Source organism: Cyprinodon variegatus, unplaced genomic scaffold (assembly GCF_000732505.1).
Source record: "Cyprinodon variegatus isolate N-32 unplaced genomic scaffold, C_variegatus-1.0 Scaffold228, whole genome shotgun sequence".
Taxonomy (NCBI): domain Eukaryota; kingdom Metazoa; phylum Chordata; class Actinopteri; order Cyprinodontiformes; family Cyprinodontidae; genus Cyprinodon; species Cyprinodon variegatus.
The window spans coordinates 533,246-552,967 of record NW_015150681.1 but is presented as its reverse complement, the minus strand read 5'-3'; the positions used below and the strand labels follow the sequence as shown (position 1 = coordinate 552,967).

Sequence of the window (19,722 nt, the reverse complement as noted above, 5' to 3'; positions counted from 1 at the left end):
CCCATTTTTTTTTTTTTTTTCTCTCCCCAGTTGAACTCATCTCAACTTTTTGTTTAGCAGGTAAAACTGAAACCAAGTGTGGCATTTTTCCCAGTAAAATCCTCAGGAATTCCGTAGGCTGTAATGTCCCAGGGAATTTCTGAAGACATAAGGAAGACTCTTCTCTAACTCGGAAGTCATGTGTTCGGGATTAAAGTTTTAGAAGTAACAGGTTGGAGCTGAAAGGCTTCAGGACCACTACAGGGTTGGTTTTCAACTATTAAAGGCCATCAAACTAATTCGATAACTGCTATCTAGTAGGTGATACATTTGAACATAACTTAATTGTTTTTGCTCAACCTTAATGAATGCAGAGATATTTGCTTTAGGGGTTCCCAATTAGAATATAATTAGTTTATTTCAGTAAACAAACAATAAAAAATAATCATGTAGGTTTAATCATTTGAAGTGATTTTGTTACAAGTTTTATCTTTTCTTTGAAGAAATGCAGCAGTGCAGGATGAGGATGAATGCTGATGTATTACTGTTAAATCAGCATTTTTCCAATAAATAGAGACTATAATTCATTAAAACCTTTCCTTTTTGAAAACTTCAGAGAAACTGAGATCTGAGTTTTCATTAGCTGTAAAATAAAACGATCAAATATGGACAGAATGTTAATAATGTCCCTTAATCATGAATCTGACTCTTATAATCTGAATGTTTTAAAACTTTCTTAAAGTATTCTTATTTGGCCAGGAAATTATGTTTTAATAGCTATAGGAGCTGTGGGTGGAATAAGTTGCAACATGGTCCCTTCTTTGTATGTTTAGCCTCAAACGGTCAGTGCTGTAAACAGATTTATTTGAACATCTTGACCATTCAAAAAGTCTCATTTGAGGAAGTTGACTTTTAGTGTTTCTGCTCTGAAGTTCACCAGTTTCCTCCACTTCCAGTTGGGCTGAGAGGTTGGTTAAAAAGTGATGTATAATCAAATAGAAAGCAGAAGCTTCTGCTGCAGAACAAACACTTTTATTTGGTTCAAGTTCTGAGAACAAACATTACTGAGTAAACTGCAGCCTGTGGAGATGAGAGCTGCCTTGTTGAAAATGATCAGGATGTTGTAGAAAAGCAACAGGAAGTTGATTTTGGGGATTTTAAAAACTCTTACACTCCATATCTGGCTAATAGACATGGCTGAATCCTATTGTCTTCCTTGAATTTGAGGGTAGTGTCCTATTAGCATTGCAGTTCTTGCTTTGGACTTGAATAAAAGTAAATTTTTTCTCACATCTGACAAACTTTAGATGCAAGAGTAAAATATATATATATATTTTTTTAGATGAAATTGTTTTAATGCCATTGAATATTTTTTTTTAATCCATATTGAAACCAGACATGTATAACTAATGAAAAGCTGCAGTTTTTAGACCATCTCCATTTACCAGCAGCCTGAAACCTTAACAATTCAATTTCCTTGTTTGTTTTTTTTTGTTTTTTTTCCCCCCGTTTCATGGAAAGATTTTCCTGTAATTTTAAATGATCATTTGTCGTGGTCTGAACCCCCCCCCTTAGTGAAGTCGGCTGGTATTGTGAGCAGTGAGTCACATCCGGTTGACCCTGTGAGAAAGTGGGCAGCCAGGAGTCGGCTGGCTTCCTGGAATCCACAGTGGGATTCCCCACCCACCCTCCTCTTTCCTCCCTCCCACAGTCCTCCTTTCTCTGCCTGTTGCTCGTTCCGTGTGTTTTCACTGCTCCGTCTCCTCGTCATGCTCCCTCGGGTCATTCTGTACTCCTACTGAGTAAAAGGGAGAAAAACCGATACCTGTCAGGTGGAAGTGAGTGCTGTCCTCCTATTGGCTGACAGCTTTTTAGGGGGGGATTCGTCATACTTCCTTCTAGGATCTGAAGCAGTGCTTAAAGCATCTGAGGAGGAAACTTTAGGTCCATTTCAGATCTGTTCCAGTGATCGGATTGAGGTAGGTGGCTTTGTCTTAAATCTCCAGTTATTATCCTGGATCTGCTGTGGGTGAACAGAAAGGATGCCGGTTCAGAAGTTCTTTGACACGGCGTCCGTTTCTTTCCTGCTGTATCAGCTTTACATGCTGCTTTGTTTATAATCTCACTCAGACGTTAATTACAGAGAAGATTATCGGCCTTTGTTTGTGTTTTAACTGTCAGGAACATTTTTACAAGTTAACATAAGGGAACAAAACTTTTGACTTTTACTTTTTATTAAAAAAAATTCAATTTGTGATAGACATTTTTAGTACCATTTAATAAAAAATAATTAAGAATTTTGGTGTGTAATCATAAAATTGGAGATTCTTAGGAAAAACGTCAATCATAAATAATCTGACTGGAATTAAAGAGGTTTTTATATATAAACAAAATAAGACTTCTCCTGAAAATGGAGAAAAAAAAAAGGTTTTAATCCATTAAGTGTAGCTGAAAAGCTGTATTTATATATATATATAAAAAAAGTCTTATGTGGATCATAACATTTGGTTTTATTTTTGGTAGCATATAATTTAAATATTGTTAGTATATTGTATTTATTTAAATATGTCCTAAAGATTTGCCTTAAATTGTTCAGTAAACCCTAACATTATCCAGCAAAGAGTACCACAAAACTAACGTTTTTTTTCTTTTGTAGATTGTATTATAATAAAGACTAAACAGGCGCTTAATGGTCAATTTAGGCTTTGATCTGTTAAAGTTCAACTTTTTTTTTATGTGGTTATTTTAAGTTTTCAAACCCTCATTTAAAAAGCAGATCTATTGAGTGGAAATGTTTTTCTAAGTAGGACGCTCATTCATTTCTACCTCTTAGATTTTCTTCACACTTCATATGAAACATATCTTTATTTTCACAGTCTTTAGAAAATCCTGATCAGATTAAATACAAATTGAAACGTTTCCGACAATTGTTCATCTGCTGAATGACGTGGAGCCCACTATGTGACCTCACGTGCCTTTACTTCATCTGTGTGTAAAACTCAGACGATGACGGTTATTCACTGAAAGCTGCATGCAGTCGCTTGTTTGGTGCTCCAGGAAGTTACATCAGGTCTAAGAACGCGTAGGGACTCGCTTGTGGCTCTTGTGAAACTGTCAGAGGGACGTTTTTGTGACACAGCAGAAAGGTTCTGCTGTCTGGTTGCTGCTTGTCGCCTTCCGGGCATAGAGTGAGTGCTGTCACACAGGGAACAGATGGTCAATGCTCACACTCTATTGACTTTGAGTCAGGTGATGCGGCCGCTGTGTGCTGCAGTCAGATATGCAGTCTGGTACAATGTATTGATTTCCTACATGAAAGTCCAACTGATCCTGTTATTTAAAGCCCTATTTAACCTTACAGGAAATGTGAGTTTTTTTTTTTTTTTTTTTTTTTAGCTCTGAGAGCAGCAGCAGTTTAATGTAAACACTTGAATGAAAACAAACTGCTTTAATTGGTGGAGTCAACAGGCTTTTTTTTTCTTTTTCCCCCTCTCAGTTAATTTGTTCCTGGATAAACAACAAAGATGGCCTCCGTTGCACCATTCAAACGCAGCCAGTGGGCATCGCAGTCCCTGAGGGTCACCGCCAAAGAGTTGTCCATCGTCTCTACTCGGGGCAAAAACACCGCCATCGCTGAACGCTTTTCCAAGTAAGACCACCCCCCTTCACCCCACTATCGTTCTGCAGACCCGGCCTCCTGGCTCCACTCCAGGAGTTAAATAATTCACCAGTAGCTGAACTGCTGCCTCACTCTGAACTCATCAGCTGCTAAAATTGAATTGATTCCTGCAGCTCAGCCACTTCCAGTTCCCTTTGTCTACAAAAAAGTAGTTTGGTTTCAGCTCATCGGTTTCAGTCAGTCCCTTAACTCCTATATAAAACAATGAAAGTCAACATTTCTGTATTCAGTTTTTCACTTGGTATTTGGACTGGCTTGAGGCCAACCTTCAACTGTCTGATCTAACTGTTCACTCAGTAGCTTAACTAGTCTTCTAAACTGAAAATTAAATGTTAAACTCCAGCTTCCCCCTTGTAGCGACTACCAACCACCCTTTTGTCGCTTGTGGGTGCGGGGAATCTGGGATTTAACACGCTTAAAAGAGGAGATGGAAACCAGGATATGAGGTATGGGCGTTCCCATTTATTGAAGTACGTTTGTATATGAACAAACTTTCCAAACAATCTGAGTAGCGGTCTTTACATCAAGTGAGATGGACAGGTAACTATGGAGAATGTGATAACAGAGTTTAACCGGAGGACGCAGGCTATTGTGTGCCAAAGAAAGCGGTAAAGCGGTAAAAACCGTATGACCTCCCGTCACCCAAAACCCTTTCTGCCCCCTCACGTCTTACCTATAAAGCATTCCCCTCCACACCGCCACCAGTGGTAGAGCAGAATATAGGTCACCGCCACCCAAAACAAATAACCCAGAAACAAACCATACCTAAACACCAACAACTATAAATGGCTCCTACACCCCTGGTGTGTGTTAAAGTGCATGGCACTTCATGAATGCTGATCTGTGAGTAGTGATTCAAGCAATCGACTTGGTTCATTAGATTGAAATTTGCTACATCTGAGAGCCTAAAAAAGGCATGTCCTGTCATAAAATAGAGCCAAGTATTCTTTTAATTTGTGTAAAGTGGCTAAAACTACTAAATGAATAAGAGTAAAATTTAAATGCCAGAAAACATGCTCTCTGTAAATGAAATGATTATATTAAATATTATTGTCTTTATGGGCATTAACGTATATTTGCAGTTTCCTACCATTTGGACCCCTTTAGAAAAAACAGAACAAAAACCCAGAATGATGGCATTGGCTCAGTCCTATGGAAGCAAATCGTTACCATATTTCAAATGGAAAAAGCATTTCCAGAAAAGCTTTTTCATTTTAAGAATGTGGCTGCATTGTTTGACTCATAAATGAAATTAGTAATCAATCATCCCGTTTGCATTTTGATTTTCTTTAACACTGCTCATCCTTTTACTTAATTAAAATAAAAATGAAAGACATTTGAGATTTATTTTTCAAAATGTACCCCAGCAAATGCATACCAAAATTTTATTTGAAATGTAAAATTTTAATGTGGCTGCATTACTAGACTCATAAATAAAATTAGTAATCAATCATCCTATTTGCATTTTATATTTACTTCTTTAAAACCGCATATTGCTTTTTTGTTTTCATGGTCTGCCAGCAAAGTACTGTCCATAACTCGAATAAGTAAAAGGATGAGCAGTGTTGGAGAAGAAAATGAAAATGCAAACAGGATAATTGATTACTAATTTAATTTATGAGTCTACCAATGCAGCCACATTCTTAAAAAAAAAAAAAGCATTTCTGGAAATGCTTTTTCATTTGAAATATGTTAACGATTCACTTCCATACAGTCAGAGTACCTCAAATCTGTAAGGATATTTAAGACATTGGAAGTGCGTCTTCGGAGGCCATAAGTGCTACCTGAATAATGCTGGCAGTAGGAAGAGGAAGCAAACTGTCCTGCAGCTTGAAATAAAGGGCCAAATTTCCTCCTTGCTGTCAGTGAGTTTAGCAGAGGCCTGGCCACTAACCATTAATTTGTTTCAGGTGTAATGAAGAAGTGATGCATCCACAACTTGTGCTCAACCAGTTGCTCTAGTTTGTCTCTGTATTTGAAACTTTACCACTGAAAATAAAGATGCCTTGGTTTTGAGGATATGCTGCTCCTCTGAGCTGTAATTTCAAATTTAGTCTGCAACTCCCCATTCAGCCACTAGGGGCTAGTACTGTTCTGTGCTGATTGTAATATAAAACAGCTACAGAAACTGGTGCATTATTTAGTTTTTTAAATCCAATTGAGACAAACTATTAAATTTTTTTTTTTTATGTTGTGTTTTTTTTGTAATGCCAAAACTAAAATCGTTTATCTTTTAAAATAAATCAGGTCTCAGATTTCTGCATTGAACAGGTTTACTTATTTTTGTCTAAATTTTTTCACTTTAAAAAAACATTTTCATTTCAGGTTTGAAGGGAAGATTACTTGCATGGTTACGTCTCTCAGCGTGCCTTGAGATTATGTGTGTGTTGATGCCTAAAATCTTCTGTTTGCAGGAACAGCTTCTTCTAGTTTGATGTTTCTTATCAATATCCACTGTGTTGCTTCCTCAAGGTACCAGATGGCTGCAGAGGAGGGAAGTGCAGAGAGGAAAAAAACGGTAGGTGGCGCTGTTTGTGGCAAGAATAAAAAAAAAAAAAAAAAAAAAATGTGCATATTTACGTGTAAAGCAACAAAGACTGGAGTAAAAGGTTTTAACATTTGCTGCTTAAAAAAAAAAAAAAAAAAAAAAAAATGTGCATAGATTCAATGTCTCCAACGCTGCGCTGGAGTAAAGGTATCCCACCTCGGACCACAGTAAATAAAAGATGAATGCTACTCTTACTAGGATTATTTAGTAGCTTCTTGAGGTAAAGCTGCTGGACTTTAGTTTCAGAAGCAGCTGAGAATGCTCTTAAACTTTAACAGCCTCAGTCACTGACTCCTTAAAGCTTTTGGTTGTAATATTAGAGCTTCAGGGGTTCAAAAGGCATTTGTTTTTTAACTGGGGTGGACTGATGTCAACTAATAATTTCTACATAACTTTGGCTACATTCCCACTGCAGGGAAATGGGACCGCATGTTTTTGATTCTGATCTTTACACCCCCCCCAAATTTCAGTTGTGCAACTCCCATATGTGTTACTAACTCCAAGTACCAACTAAATTAAAATGTCTGCTATCTGATCGGCCACGTTGCATGTTATCTTTCGTGTTACTTTTCAGGCTCTAACCACCCACCTACATACAACAGTAGCAGTTAGCGCTCCATAAAAGCTGTGCTGCTTTCAGCTTACCTTATTTCGCTATGATGTGGTTTTAATTGTTCAACAGCTTACTAATGAAAAAAAGGAGAGATGCCAAACAGCACCTTTTTTTTTTTCTTCCCTTTTGTTTGAGGGTTTTGTTTTGAACAAAACTTTTGAACATTTCTAAAAGCAATTATCCACCCTTATATAGAACTAAATGGGGGGGCCATTAAGTTATGTAAAAAAACAAACAAAAAAACAGAAAAACAACACAAATTCAAAATGGAAAAAGTTTGTTCAAATGAAGAAAAAAAAGACTTCAGATTCAGAGTTTTATTTATTTTATTCAAACTTTGGGGTCTATTTTGGCGTGGGGGGCGGGGCATCAAATGACAAATGTGGAATCATTTCTAACAGCTCAAAACAGCAGCTGAAAAACCTATTCTGAAATGGTAAACAAAATACAAAACTCTGGTCCAATTATTGTTTTCCTTTGAAATAAAAAATTTGATAATTTGAATTTCTTTTTCAGGTTTAAATGTTTTTTTTTTTTTCCAACAAACTTTTATGGCTCTAATTTAGCTCCATATAATACTTCCATAAACGGTCTGCTGCTGTGTGACGTCGTCTCCTCTATCTGCATATGCAGTCTTGAACCAGTATGATCTGAAAGGTCACCCAAAAAAAAAAAAAATTAGAATTGAACATACAGACCTGCAGTATGAATGAAGCCACGTTATCTTTATTTAGTTGGGATTTAATTAATGCTCAAATAGTTACTTTTGTAATAAGCTAAAGACAAAAAAGGCATTGTGGAATTATTTGGAATTGTGGATAAACTGGAAAAGCTCTCAGGGAAAGTATAGACCGACGCCAAGGCCCAGACAGCAGATCATGAGAGAACTCAAAGATGTCACTTATACTCAGGCAATGATAATCTGTCAAAATAAAACTACACCGTGCCTCAGCAGATGATATAGGCACCACTAGCAACCATATTGTGACTGTCTCTACATGATCAAATGGACTGCGGACCTCAGGGGACATTTGCATTGCTGGTCTCAGTAAATTACCAGGTCAGCTCTTTAGATGCTTAAACCAGCAATGATGGAACCTAAAGTCATCTGCAGGTGGCAGTATTGCAAGGGCTATAGCCTAACTCTTCAAGCAGGAATTCTCTAGTTCCCACCTTGTACAGTCAGTCGGGGGTAAGGATTGGGGTCACTTTAAATCTGGGGGGACATGTCCCCCTTTTCCTCAGTGACCTTAGCCAATGAAGAGCTCTGCTCCTGACATGAAGCAGCATTTCTGCAAACACAAGCTGTGCTTTAGTGGGCAATAATCTGCCTATGTTTCCACTGTCATGCAAGAAAAGCTGACAAGATGGGCGTGTCCGACCACATCAGTGGGTGCACTCCTGGTTCTATTCAGAGCTGGTTCTGACATGTCGCGGCTGATTCAGATAAAATTAGGACTTGCTGTTCTCATCGGTTTTTAAGTCTTTCCTGAAACTGATCGGTTACCTATTTTACATGCTAATAACCACGTAGCCACCTCACCCTGTGGGCTGTCAGCTGAGCCACAATCAGCACTTCATTAGGTCTGCTGGGGTTTGTGTAGCATCACAGATGCACCAATTTAGAATAATATTCAGACACTGAAATGGCCCGAGTCACTTTATTTAGCTGTCACAAAACTCTTATTGAGCGTCTTTACATAACTTATGACTCTAGAAGGAAGAATGAAAGGAGAGCTTGGCTTCAGAGCAAAGATGCAGAACACTAAATCATAAAACCGCAATGGATCGTGTGATGACTCACTGACAAAGCTACAAAGCTTCATTGTTAATAAGCCTGCATTAAAATAAACATGCTTCTTACCTGTACTGTCCCATAAACCTCAGTGTATTAAAAACATTTTCTAAAAATTTTGTTTAAAGCAATTTAGGTCTATTAAATAAAACCCTCCTACACCCAATTTTTTTTCACCCTTTTTTTATATAATTTTCTTTAATATCAAGATGATTAACCTGAATGCAGCCAAATAGTCAGACGGTTTACATCTCTACTTCAGTTAATATCCTTCTCTATTAAACTTTAAAAAAAAGGGATGTGCATTAAAGGTCAGGTTACAAATGGTCCTTACAAAGACTCTTAAAAACTGCTTGTGTGCTACAGATGAATTGTTCTCTGCTGCTGGCATATGTATGTATACACTCAGCAGTCACTCTGTTCACCTAGAGGAGAAAATGCTGATCCTTATGCATATAAGTCTCTGAAAAATTGTATATTTTGTTTATCCTTTTAAGAATGCCTGGTTGAGAAGAGCTTCCTTAAAGTTCATCACAGCTGAACTAGTGAATTTTTCATCCACATATGCAGCCATAGCAGAAGAGGTCAGTTAAGGATGACATTTTCTGGATGATTTTCTCAGGAATTGTTAAATTTTTTTTCCCCCCTCATCGAGAACCCAGCAGATCCAGAACTTCCTGGAGGAAAATCATTTCTTGGCTGTACTTTGTGCTGTAAAAGCACAGCAACTCAACATTTTAAGCTCGTTTTTGGACGGCCTGTCAAAATCTTCCTGAATCATCCTTTCTTTCTACAAAATGCATCACTCTGCCTCAGCTTACTTTCCGTCTTCCCATAATGCATCCTGGTCTTGCATGTTCTCCAGGCCAGTGATGAACCCACCTATTTAAAGAAGACCAAGACATCCGTTTGCATTAGTCTGATCCTCATGTGCCAGCTTTAACCTCTCCAGCAGTTTGATTTGCTGCTCATCCTTTGAATAAAACCAAATTGGCCCTTCTTTCATCCCCTTTAGAACAATGTTAATTTGTTCAATCCACTTTTGATCCTTTTTTGGTCCAAATTTGATGATTAATGCAAACTTAAAATGCAACAGAGTGGCCCTTATCAAACTCTCTCTTATCCTTATGCTGTCCATTTTCCTGCTTCCACTATCTGAAGACATTAGTTGGTGGGCTGAGTATTTCAGGCAGACATTTGATCAGTTCTATCCCCTGTGGATTGGCTTTAGAGAAATGGATTTTTGGGTTGGCTTTTTGAGCTGCCACCCAATGACATGATCTCACTTTAGTGGAAGATGAGGGAGATTTCCTTACACTGCTCCACTTGGGTGTCTGAACTAATGTTGGAGTGATTTAGCAGAAGCTAAAGCAGTCAGGATAATTTGATTAACTCCCATGCTTTGTGAAGGTTTTTTTTAAGTTGCCACTCCTTCCTCGTATCTGTCAAGCCTACTTTGTTTTAGGGGGTCGTGCAAAATTTGAGATCTTGCTTAAAAATAAGTTATGATCTTGATGAAACCACCCATATTGATACTTTTTTTAAATTATTATTACTTTTTTTTCTGATATCCACACCGAGTTGGTTTTGGAATCTAATAAGGTTTTAGAGGACGGGATGCTAATTTTATTAACCAGATTTATATTACCGTATATATAACAAACTCTCTGAACATTGCTAGATGTCTCCAATTATTCTTTCGGACCTACAGAACAACTTTTTCAGAGTCTAGATGAAAAATGTTTGTAGATCTTCATCCATCATGCGGTAATTTTGCTGCTTGGCTTGGATTATGCTGGCAGACCTTTGGACCTTGGTGGTTATAGAAGGTGTTTGTATTTGAAACCAACACTTAGAATAAAGAACAGCTTTAGAAAGGAGCTCAGAGGAAGACTATCACACATCCAGATTCAGCCTCGCTGCTTTTCTTGGAGTTCTTCTGTTGTTTTTGTAACCCTCCCTCCACGTTTCCAGAGTTCCCTTTTTACCTTTTTCCTCATTTCCTGCACTTTTTTCTCCTCCATCTTTTTCCTCACTGACTGTCTCTGTTTCTGATTTTCTCTCCCCCTCCCCTGCCTTAACCTCCCCCGCACTTCAGTTTCCTTCCCTGTGTGTTGTAGGGGGTGGGCGAGTTACTTCATGCTGCTTCATTCTGATCATTTCTCAAGCCTTTTCACATCTGGGACAGCTTGTGGCATTTCTCCGTCTGCAGACACGGCAGGCGCACGCATTTACACAACCGCACATCGACAACCGGACAGCTGGGGCATCTGTATCACTCGTAGGTTTTTATATCTCTGCTTTTTTATTTATTTATCTTTTTGAGACAAAGCAAACTTTTACTGATTTGACTATTGTAGCTTATAAGTCATACCTGCACATGCTGAGCAGCTCACAGCTTTTTTTTTTTTTTTTTTATCTAGCTTTAGTTTGTGGTTTCTGTTTCCTCTTCGTCTTTTCCTCTTCTGCTGAGTTCAGTGACTTTGTTTGCATAAACTGATAGTTAAAACTTTAGGCAAGCATCTATCTGAAAGGTGTTTTATCTTAATGCTGCTTTTAGAGAATCAGATGGTAAAGGTCAAGCATTGATTGAAACTATTGAATAAACTTAACGGAGTTGGAGAGCAGGCTGGATTCGTCTCTGCAAAGGTTTGTCTGATAATGAGTCATGATGGACCGTTTTGTTTGTTTAGCTGGCAGAGAAAAATGAGCGACTGCTGTGCCGCGTCTCTGCTCTGTCTGAATACATATGCCTCTGAAAGCTGTCTTCAATGCTGCACAGCTGTAGTTTGTGGACAATTGCAGCCATCTTTGGCCTTATTGACCGTAAAGATGCTGCAGCAGTTATCTGTTCATCTATAGCCGGAGCCTCTTTGGAAGACTGCCTCGAACAATAATGACCATTTTAAGATGCAACAACATATTAAGAGGAAACAATGGAGACTATTAGCCTCGTTAGCTCTTTAACATTGTTTCTCTGTATGATTTAATGGCATCCAGATGAACAGCAGAGTTAAAGAGGCCAATAAAAAAAGCACAGGCATGTTTAAGTTGTTTAATGCACTCTTAATGTACTATGCTGTGCTACGGTTTGACCGTCCCCTAAAAGTACCCCCTTTGAGATGCATTGCAACAAAATTTTTATTTTATTGAGATTTTTTGTGATTGAGCAACAGTGGTGCAGATCTGTGAAGTACGGGGCAAAATATACACAAGTTACACAAGTATGTTTTTCTTCCTAGATTCTATAGGAAGGGGCAAAAACCTAATTTTTCTTTAAAACTCATTTACTCTGATTTCCATAAATGTGTTGTTTATCACCTCAAAGTTTTGTTTATAAAAACATTAATGAAGAAATTGCATCACAGCAGATGGGGTCACGGAAAAAGTTCTGTTTAAAACAGGATTAACTTTCCAAAAACATTTAAGAAGCTGCAGAGATCCACTGTTTAGCTGGAATAATCGTTGACAGGAAAAGCTAAAGAAAACTCTGTAAGCATATAGGAGGTGCTTTGGTCTCCTGTGGACAAAATACTTTTCTTTTATTTTTTTAGCCATGTGCTCAAGACTCTGTGGTTGAGATGCTTTACATCCCCCATAAACACGCTATTGCTATATTATGGCATGGTGGTGGCAGCTTCATGCTGCGGGGATGGCTTTCTTCCAAAGGTGCAGGGCAGCTAGTCAGTTCATTAGGAGTGAAGCTAGGCAGGATCCTATTGAGGCTGCAAAAGTCTAGAGAACGGGTTTAAGGTTCACCTTCTAGAAAAACATCAATCTGAGGGTAGAGCTACAACGGTAGAGTGAACTGTGATGGTAGCTGTTCTGTTCTCTGGCCCACAGCCACACCACAAGGGCCAGGAGGGCTTTAAAGCAAGCTTCCAGATTATCTGGGTTTTTTTTTTAGACACTCTTCACTCTGTCAAAAAGGACTTGCTCTGACAAACTGTGTTGGTTTGGTCTCAGGTTTGTACATGAGAAGCACGTTCATATTAAACATTCTTCTATGAACAAGGAGGCTTGTGGGTGTGGAATGGGGGGGCGTGGCTTCTAATATGTGAAGAGTTAAAACTGATACCAGATATTTTTACCTCATCTGATTGAAAGTTGTTTGTTTACTCTTAAGAATTCAAATATTTATCCAAAAAAACAAACAGATTGGAAATTTGAGTCATCGGAGCTTTTAGCACATCAAACATGTTTTCCACTCCAAGTTTACCTCAGCTGACATGCCTCTTTTTGCCGTCATGCTTCCAGCTGCAACAGCTGGTTAAGGCCTCTAGCCACAGGCTTGTTTTGTAGAATTAGGCTGGTTTAGGTCTTTGTTCCAGAAATCTACATTCATCAGATTTCTAAAACTCCGGCTTCAGCTGTTTAAAGTAGCTTTGTATTTTGATATTAAAATTGGTTTCTTGTATTTCTGCAGGTTGTGGAACCTCTCCTGTCATCGCTGTCTGGTGGAAATCTGAGCGTTTTAAAGAAACGCTGGGAGCAACAGCAGCAATCATCTAACCAAAGAGCTCCACCTCAGGCCACCGCTCGCAACCCCTTTGGGACCAGGAGCCACAGCAGTTCATCACCCATCACTAAAACTGCCCCCTCAGTTCAGATCCAGACCCAGAAGGACGTCCTGAGAGCTGCTGGATCCTCGCTGGATCAAGATACAGTGCAAGAGGTTAAATCTGAGACCAGAACACACCAGTTTACCACAGAGGCTGAAGATCTGATGGAGATGGAGCCCTGCAGAGATTTGGAGGTAGAGGAGGGAGCAGCAGCCGAGGTGTCTGACATCGAGAAACCCAGTGTTCCCATCAACAGTCTGAAGATGATGTTTGAGAGAGGAGAAACCCCCGATAAGGTATGTTAATCCGAGTTAAAACACTCTGATGCACCATCTGTCAGAGTGAGATTTTATACTTCTAGAAGACATGAGGCTTTATCTGGCTTTCTTCTACTTCAAATGTACTTTTATTGTCCTTCGAGGGAAATTTGGTTTGCCTACTGGTTTCTAATGGGATGTTTAAGTGTAAGAGAGAATGATTTAAATTCAACTTTTTCAAAAAGTGAGTCTGCAGTCGGTAATCTTTTAGTTTTACCTAAAACTGAAAATCCAGTTTGGTTTTGTTAAAGCATCTGCTTGCTGTGAGTTCGGCTCGCTGCAGTGCCGTCATGCTTTCCGTCACATGGTTCAGCCTCACTGCATACCCCTAAGCTTAAACACACCCACCCCCTCACTCAGCTGACAACCAGCATCCCTGACCACCTTCTGCTTCACGCTCCCCCAGGCTGCTAATTGTTAATTGTTGGGCATAAAAATGGAGGAATTTTACCATCCAGTCATGCGTTTCCTTTAAAGAGTGTAGAAAGTCAGTAGTTACTGACTTCATGCTGATCTTTTCTTCTTCCTTTCTTTTTTCCAGTCACTTAATTATATACAGTAATGGGCCTTCACCCTGACTTATTCCAAATAAAAATGTAGTAGTCCAGTCTCCACATGGTCCCAGAGGATGCAGGGCGATACAGCACCTAGTAAAGACTGTTAATAAAGGTGCTTTAGGATTCAGAAAACTCATCAGTCTGCAAAATTACGTTGGCCTTTTGTGCTCCTCCAATTGCTTTTTTTGAGTGCATCTGAAAATTTTTTCTTAAAAACTAAACTTTTTTTTCTCTTCTTGTTCCAATCAAGCTGTTAGTTGTGGGTGTTAGTGTTGTGGTGTCCAAAGCCAGGTCGGTTTAGCAGATCTGTTGCACTGAGACGTTAGAGCCAAGGTTACACATTGAAGAATATGCAAAGTCTCTCCAAACCTTATAATGAATGTAACAAAGTAGAGCAAACTATTAATAAAACAAAATTTGAATCTCTTAGAGCTCAACTGTTCAAACTGTTAATTTAAATCCCTAAAAGATTAGAGAACATGCTCCCTGCCCCTGCATGGGCTAAAGTCAGAAATCTTTGAGTATTTGAATGTTAACATTTTAAAACACTAACAAAAACTGCTGGGTAATAATTTTATTGAATAAACCAGTTGGTTTTAAAGTGGGAGGTTACTGAAACAAAAATGCTGAGAATATTTAACCAGTAAAATGAATCTCTTGAACTTTTCTACTCTACCTCCACGTAAAGTTCAAGGTCGGTCCAAAAAGTCCCCCCTCTCTCCCGGGCTTTTACCCAGGTAAATATCTACCCTGATAACCTGATTTTTAAACAAAAATAAACAAAAAAAATTTAGTTAAGCCAGGGATATAAAAGTAAAAAGCTAATGATTTTAATGTAGTGAGGGTCGTTAAGGTGAGGATTAGGATGTATTTGCATCAACTAAGAGGTTTCTATGGAAGGATATCAGTATATGCAGATGATACTGGTCTTTGAGGGCAGATGTGCTGCACCTTTTAGATGAGTCTCTGCTGTGACACAGAATCAAATAACCAAGTGCTTTGCAGTACCCTGGAGAACTCGGCCTCAAGTGAGGTAATTGGAACATTTGGATTGGAGAGATATCTAGAAGTTGCAGGATACCAGCTCTGGAGTATTTGAGCTTAAAGTCCATTGTTTAGATCTTGTAGGACCCTTCTTAACCTTCTGTCACCCTCAGTCTGTCCTCTCTACACCATACTGACCTTCTGTGAAAGTTTTTGAATCATCAGGTGGTACAGAAACTTGGAAGCATTTTGCTGAATTATCTTGTCTTGTATGAGAAGAAATAAGACTCAACTCAGCATGGAGGATCTACACAATAGCCTCCACTGTATGAGAGAAGCCCTTTGCTGCTTTGTTGAGCTCCCCTTTGGAGGGCAGATGATGTAATGCTGCAGGCTCATGACTGCAGACAGCTGATCTGTGCTCAGAGCCTCTTCAGACCATCTTCCTCCCCCTTCAAACACCATAATGGCCTTCCTACTCTTCATCAATCATCCCTGTGCTCCTCTCTGTTAATCTCATCCCTGTGTTCTCTCAACCCTCACGCCTCTTTCCCCACATCATCAAAACTCCACTGATCTTTTGTTGTTGGTCGCACCAAATAAGTAAAAAGTTCTACTGTCAGGTTGTGGTTTTCAATGAAATATTAAAAACTAATCAACTTGTAGTTTTGTTATTTGACTTAGGGGGGGTGGGTCATTGCTGTTGAGTCAGTATGCAGAATGTTTGTGTAGTTATCATCTTCAGCCTTTAATCTTCCCAGCTTTGCAATAGATCAGTTGAACATGTCAAGTAACTTTCCAGCAGCTCTGGATCCTCCCTGTGTTGCAGTTTGATAAAGTTTAATTCCTCTTGCTCTGATTTAGTGTCGACCACAGTCTGTCTCCAAACAGCTCAATTCTCCCACTGAGCTCCATCTCCCAAAAAAAGAGAGGAAAACTCTTAGTTGATGATTCAAAGCAATTCCTAGTAATGATCCCAAACTCTAATGTAAAATCTCCATCCAGGAACAATATAACTGAACAATTTTATATCTATTCTGAGAACATAATTTATTTTTCTAATATTTTATTACAAATGATGCAAGCTATACAAATATGCTTATTAGAAAAAAATATATATACATATATACAATTTTTTTTATAGACAGATATACATTTGTTTTATTTTTTAAAGAAACTCATATTGTCACAGTGTGATCAGCTAATTAACTCAGAAGACCTGAAAAGACTTTCTGAGTGGTTTCTCAGACTGATTGCAGAAAATGGTTGAGAACCTTGACTAGGCAGGCAAGCTAAAAGCGATCTTTCCTACACTGCAAATAAAAATCTAGAAATAATTAAAAAAATGTCTTAAATTAAGTGTATTTACTCTTGATTTGAGAAGGTAAATGAGATAAGTTGCCAATGGAATTAGTATTTTTACTCTTAAACTAAGATAATTAGATAATATCCACTTGAAATAAGACAAGGCAATTGTGTTTTTTTTTTTTTTTTAAACCTAAATTGTTCCATTAGCAATATGTCTCTTTTATGTCCTCAATTCAAGGACAAATGCACTTTAAGAAAAAAGGACTTATCTACATTTTGATTTTTTTCAAGTGTAAAGAAGCTGGTTTTCAGAGTCCTGTATCTGAGCATGTTCATAGAAAATTGAGTGGAAGATGAACGAACACAAGAGCCCTCACAGGATATTTGAGAATTTCATGTTTTCTTCCAAGAATCCTGTAAAGAAAACATCCCCACAACATGATGCTGCCACCACTGTGCAGATGGTGTGTTCCAGATGGAAGAGACCATAAAGTGCATGATAGTTGTTTGAGGTGTGTTTGGTCCTTCTCCAAAGTTTGACTCTTTGCTGCTCTAGATCAAATCTGCTACTGTACTCTTTCAAGATGAGGGTTTGAACAGAACTCTCCGACATTAGGAACGTAGGGTATTTAGAACCTAACCGTGCTTTAAACTTCTCTAGAACTTCCTCTCTGACCTGTCTGCTGTGTTCCTTTGTCCTTTGTGATGCTGTTTGTTTAACTAACAAACCTTTGAGGCTTCAGATAACATCTTTAAATTAGACTAGGAGACAAATTGGGAGGCTTCCATTGGAATTTATTAGGAGGTATCAACATTAAGGGGACTTTTATAGCATAAACGTCTCTCTTAAAATGCACAATCCTTCTAAATCGAGTCATTCAAACACAACATTCTGATTAAAATGCCTAAAGTTTAAAAGTGGGGGGAAAACCTACTTTTGAAAAATCTTGGTCGCAAAACAAGGATGGGGGTGGACGCTGATATCTGAGACAAGATTTTGTTTTTTTGACCTTACAGCATCAGGCTGCTGTAAAAAAACCGGTGATTTCAGGGATGGAGTCATGGAGGATGTCATGTTTTCCGCTTTAACTCATTGCTGTTTTGTTCTTGGTGCTCATATTTAATAAAGAGCAGCTCAGCTTTGAAATGATCTGTATTTAACTTCTGGATCTATTAAGGCTACTTCTATTCTAAAGAGTGCAGCTCAGACGCTCTACTTGCAGCTGAAAGTGAAGAGTTGACGTTGGAGGCTGGTTGGAGCATCTGGCTCAGGGCACTGCTGGGAGGAACCGTCTTACAGAGCAGCTCAGATGGTTTTAGAGCCTAGATCTGCTCTTATCCGCCTCCTCTGACTCTTANAAATATTCCACTCTCTACCCTCTCCCTGCATAGTCAGCAGACGCCCCCCCTTCCTCCTACGCAGCCCCGTCTCTTCTCCCCTCCACTCGGTCTCACCCCACACCAGCTGCTCTTCCACCATCCTCCTGTCCCTCATCACTCCCTCCCTCTGCTCCCCGCTTCACTTCAGGTTCAATAACCTCCACCCGTCTGTAACGCCACAACACCCATCGTCTCTCCTCCTGATGTTTCCCCCTACCTTTGCTCAGCCACACCCTCCTTTAACAGCCCCCCCAGATGCACCTGCTCCCCACGGCCTCTTCCACCCCGTCGGTCCCTCCTCCTCCCCTAAAACCGCGTCAGTGGCAGACCCTACCCCACATCTCCTGTCAGAGCCACAGTCTGCTTCTTCCCGCTGCTGAGGCGCCCGTCCCGCCTTCAGTCATCCCCCCACAGAGCCATCTTCACCTTGGCGTCCTCGCTTTCTTATCTTCTGCTTTGTCTTCATTGAAGGTAGCTATGGTGTTTCATTCATAGGTTCATATGTTCGTAGCTCTTAGTTTGGCCTTGGGTTTCTTTGCAGTTTTATCGTTTTTGCCTGTTTTTGTTGAAAGAAGCCCTTCATGCGCTGAGCAGTAAAGTTCCTGTAATGAAACGTTGAGTCAGAGGCCACTTTATGGACTTTATCAGTAGCTTTATTCAAACTCTGTTCAAACACAGCTGGTTTTTATCTGGGAATGGTAATGTGTCTGTAAACTGATGCTGAAGGAGCCTTCCTCCCCCCTCTTTATTGTGGCAAGGTTCAGGGTAGGGGATGGAGTATTGTCTGTAGTAATCAGTAAATTTCAGGTGGGGAGCTACATGCACGAGAGTATCCGGATTAGCAGCAGATCCTTTGTCTGGCCTCCCAGAGACGGTGCCTGGCTGCATCTGCTTGTTTATACTGACCCCCATGTGTTTACCCCTCCTTAATTCATGGATGCATGCAAGCCGGTATCAGACTCCCTTCAGCCCCCCCCTCCATTGGCTCCACCCTGGGTCTATAATCAAATCCCTCCTCTGGAGTTGATCCATTGTTGTGCTGCAGGCTCTGCTTTGTTGTAGTTTAATACTTCAGTTTTCATTGGTCCAGTGTTAACAAATGTTTGTTTTAATAATTCCTATTTACCGGGTTTACAGGTTGTTCATAAGCATTTAGTTTGTTCAAAACTGTCATGAAGTCACTTTATTTTTTAAGACTGCTTCATCCAATTCATTGCAAATTCAATTAGCAGCTTCATCCTTTGTAAGCATCTGGCGACAGTAAAGAGAAACTTCCTTTCTAACAGGTAGAAACCTCAAGCAGAAAATGTTAGGGGGCGGGGCTAAGAACAGGACACACAATGGCTCGATTAGAAGTACTTTCTAATAACAAAAATGAATAAACTGGGTAGAGAAAAGAGTACATTGGCTTTTTCAATAGGTTCACAATGTTAAAAGATGGATATAAACAAAAGCATTGGATAAGGAGTACTTTCTATAAGGGAATGTAAGAAAAATGAAAGTTGATTTTTTTAGTATTAGCTGTAGTTTTAGCTTGATGCTGGAAAAAATATATGTATTTTTTAACATTGATGAATGGAAAAACTGACTGATCCATGCCTCCCACCAACTTTAAGGGTCATAACTAAACTCTTAACTTATTTACCATAGAAAGTACTCCATGCCCAGTGCTTAAGTACATAAAGATAATGGAAACAATTTCTTCCCTAGATCTAGGAGGGACATTTTCTGGAATAGGTGCGTTTGATTGAGTAGAACACCTGAGTACCCAATTATGTTTTTTTTTTTTTTGTTGGTTTCCAGGCATAGGACCACCAGAGTTATCCTGAAACTACTTTAAATATGCATGCTGGGAAATCTTCATTCTAAAGCCACTTTCCATACATAAAACGATTTTAAGGCTGCTAAAAATGTCTGAGACATAAAAACATCATTTTTATCATTTTAGTCTTGTTCATCTACGAAAACTCAAAATTCAAATATTTACAGCAACAAACATT

At 39.1% G+C, this 19,722-nt stretch overlaps 1 protein-coding gene across 2 annotated transcripts in view; it reads left to right on the top strand.

Moving 5' to 3' along the window:
• Positions 1-1,763: 1,763 nt before the first annotated feature.
• Positions 1,764-19,722, top strand: part of lima1 (LIM domain and actin binding 1) — a 25,302-nt gene continuing 7,343 nt past the window's right edge. The window contains exons 1-4 of one of the 2 annotated variants that reach the window (XM_015381117.1): positions 1,764-1,958; positions 3,476-3,628; positions 6,131-6,176; positions 13,041-13,472. In XM_015381117.1, coding sequence (XP_015236603.1) covers positions 3,504-3,628; positions 6,131-6,176; positions 13,041-13,472 — 603 coding nt within the window. In that variant the 5' untranslated portion in view covers positions 1,764-1,958; positions 3,476-3,503. Of the gene's footprint in view, positions 1,959-3,475; positions 3,629-6,130; positions 6,177-13,040; positions 13,473-17,962; positions 18,194-19,722 lie in introns of those variants that run through there. The other variant, XM_015381118.1, reaches the window with a different exon arrangement.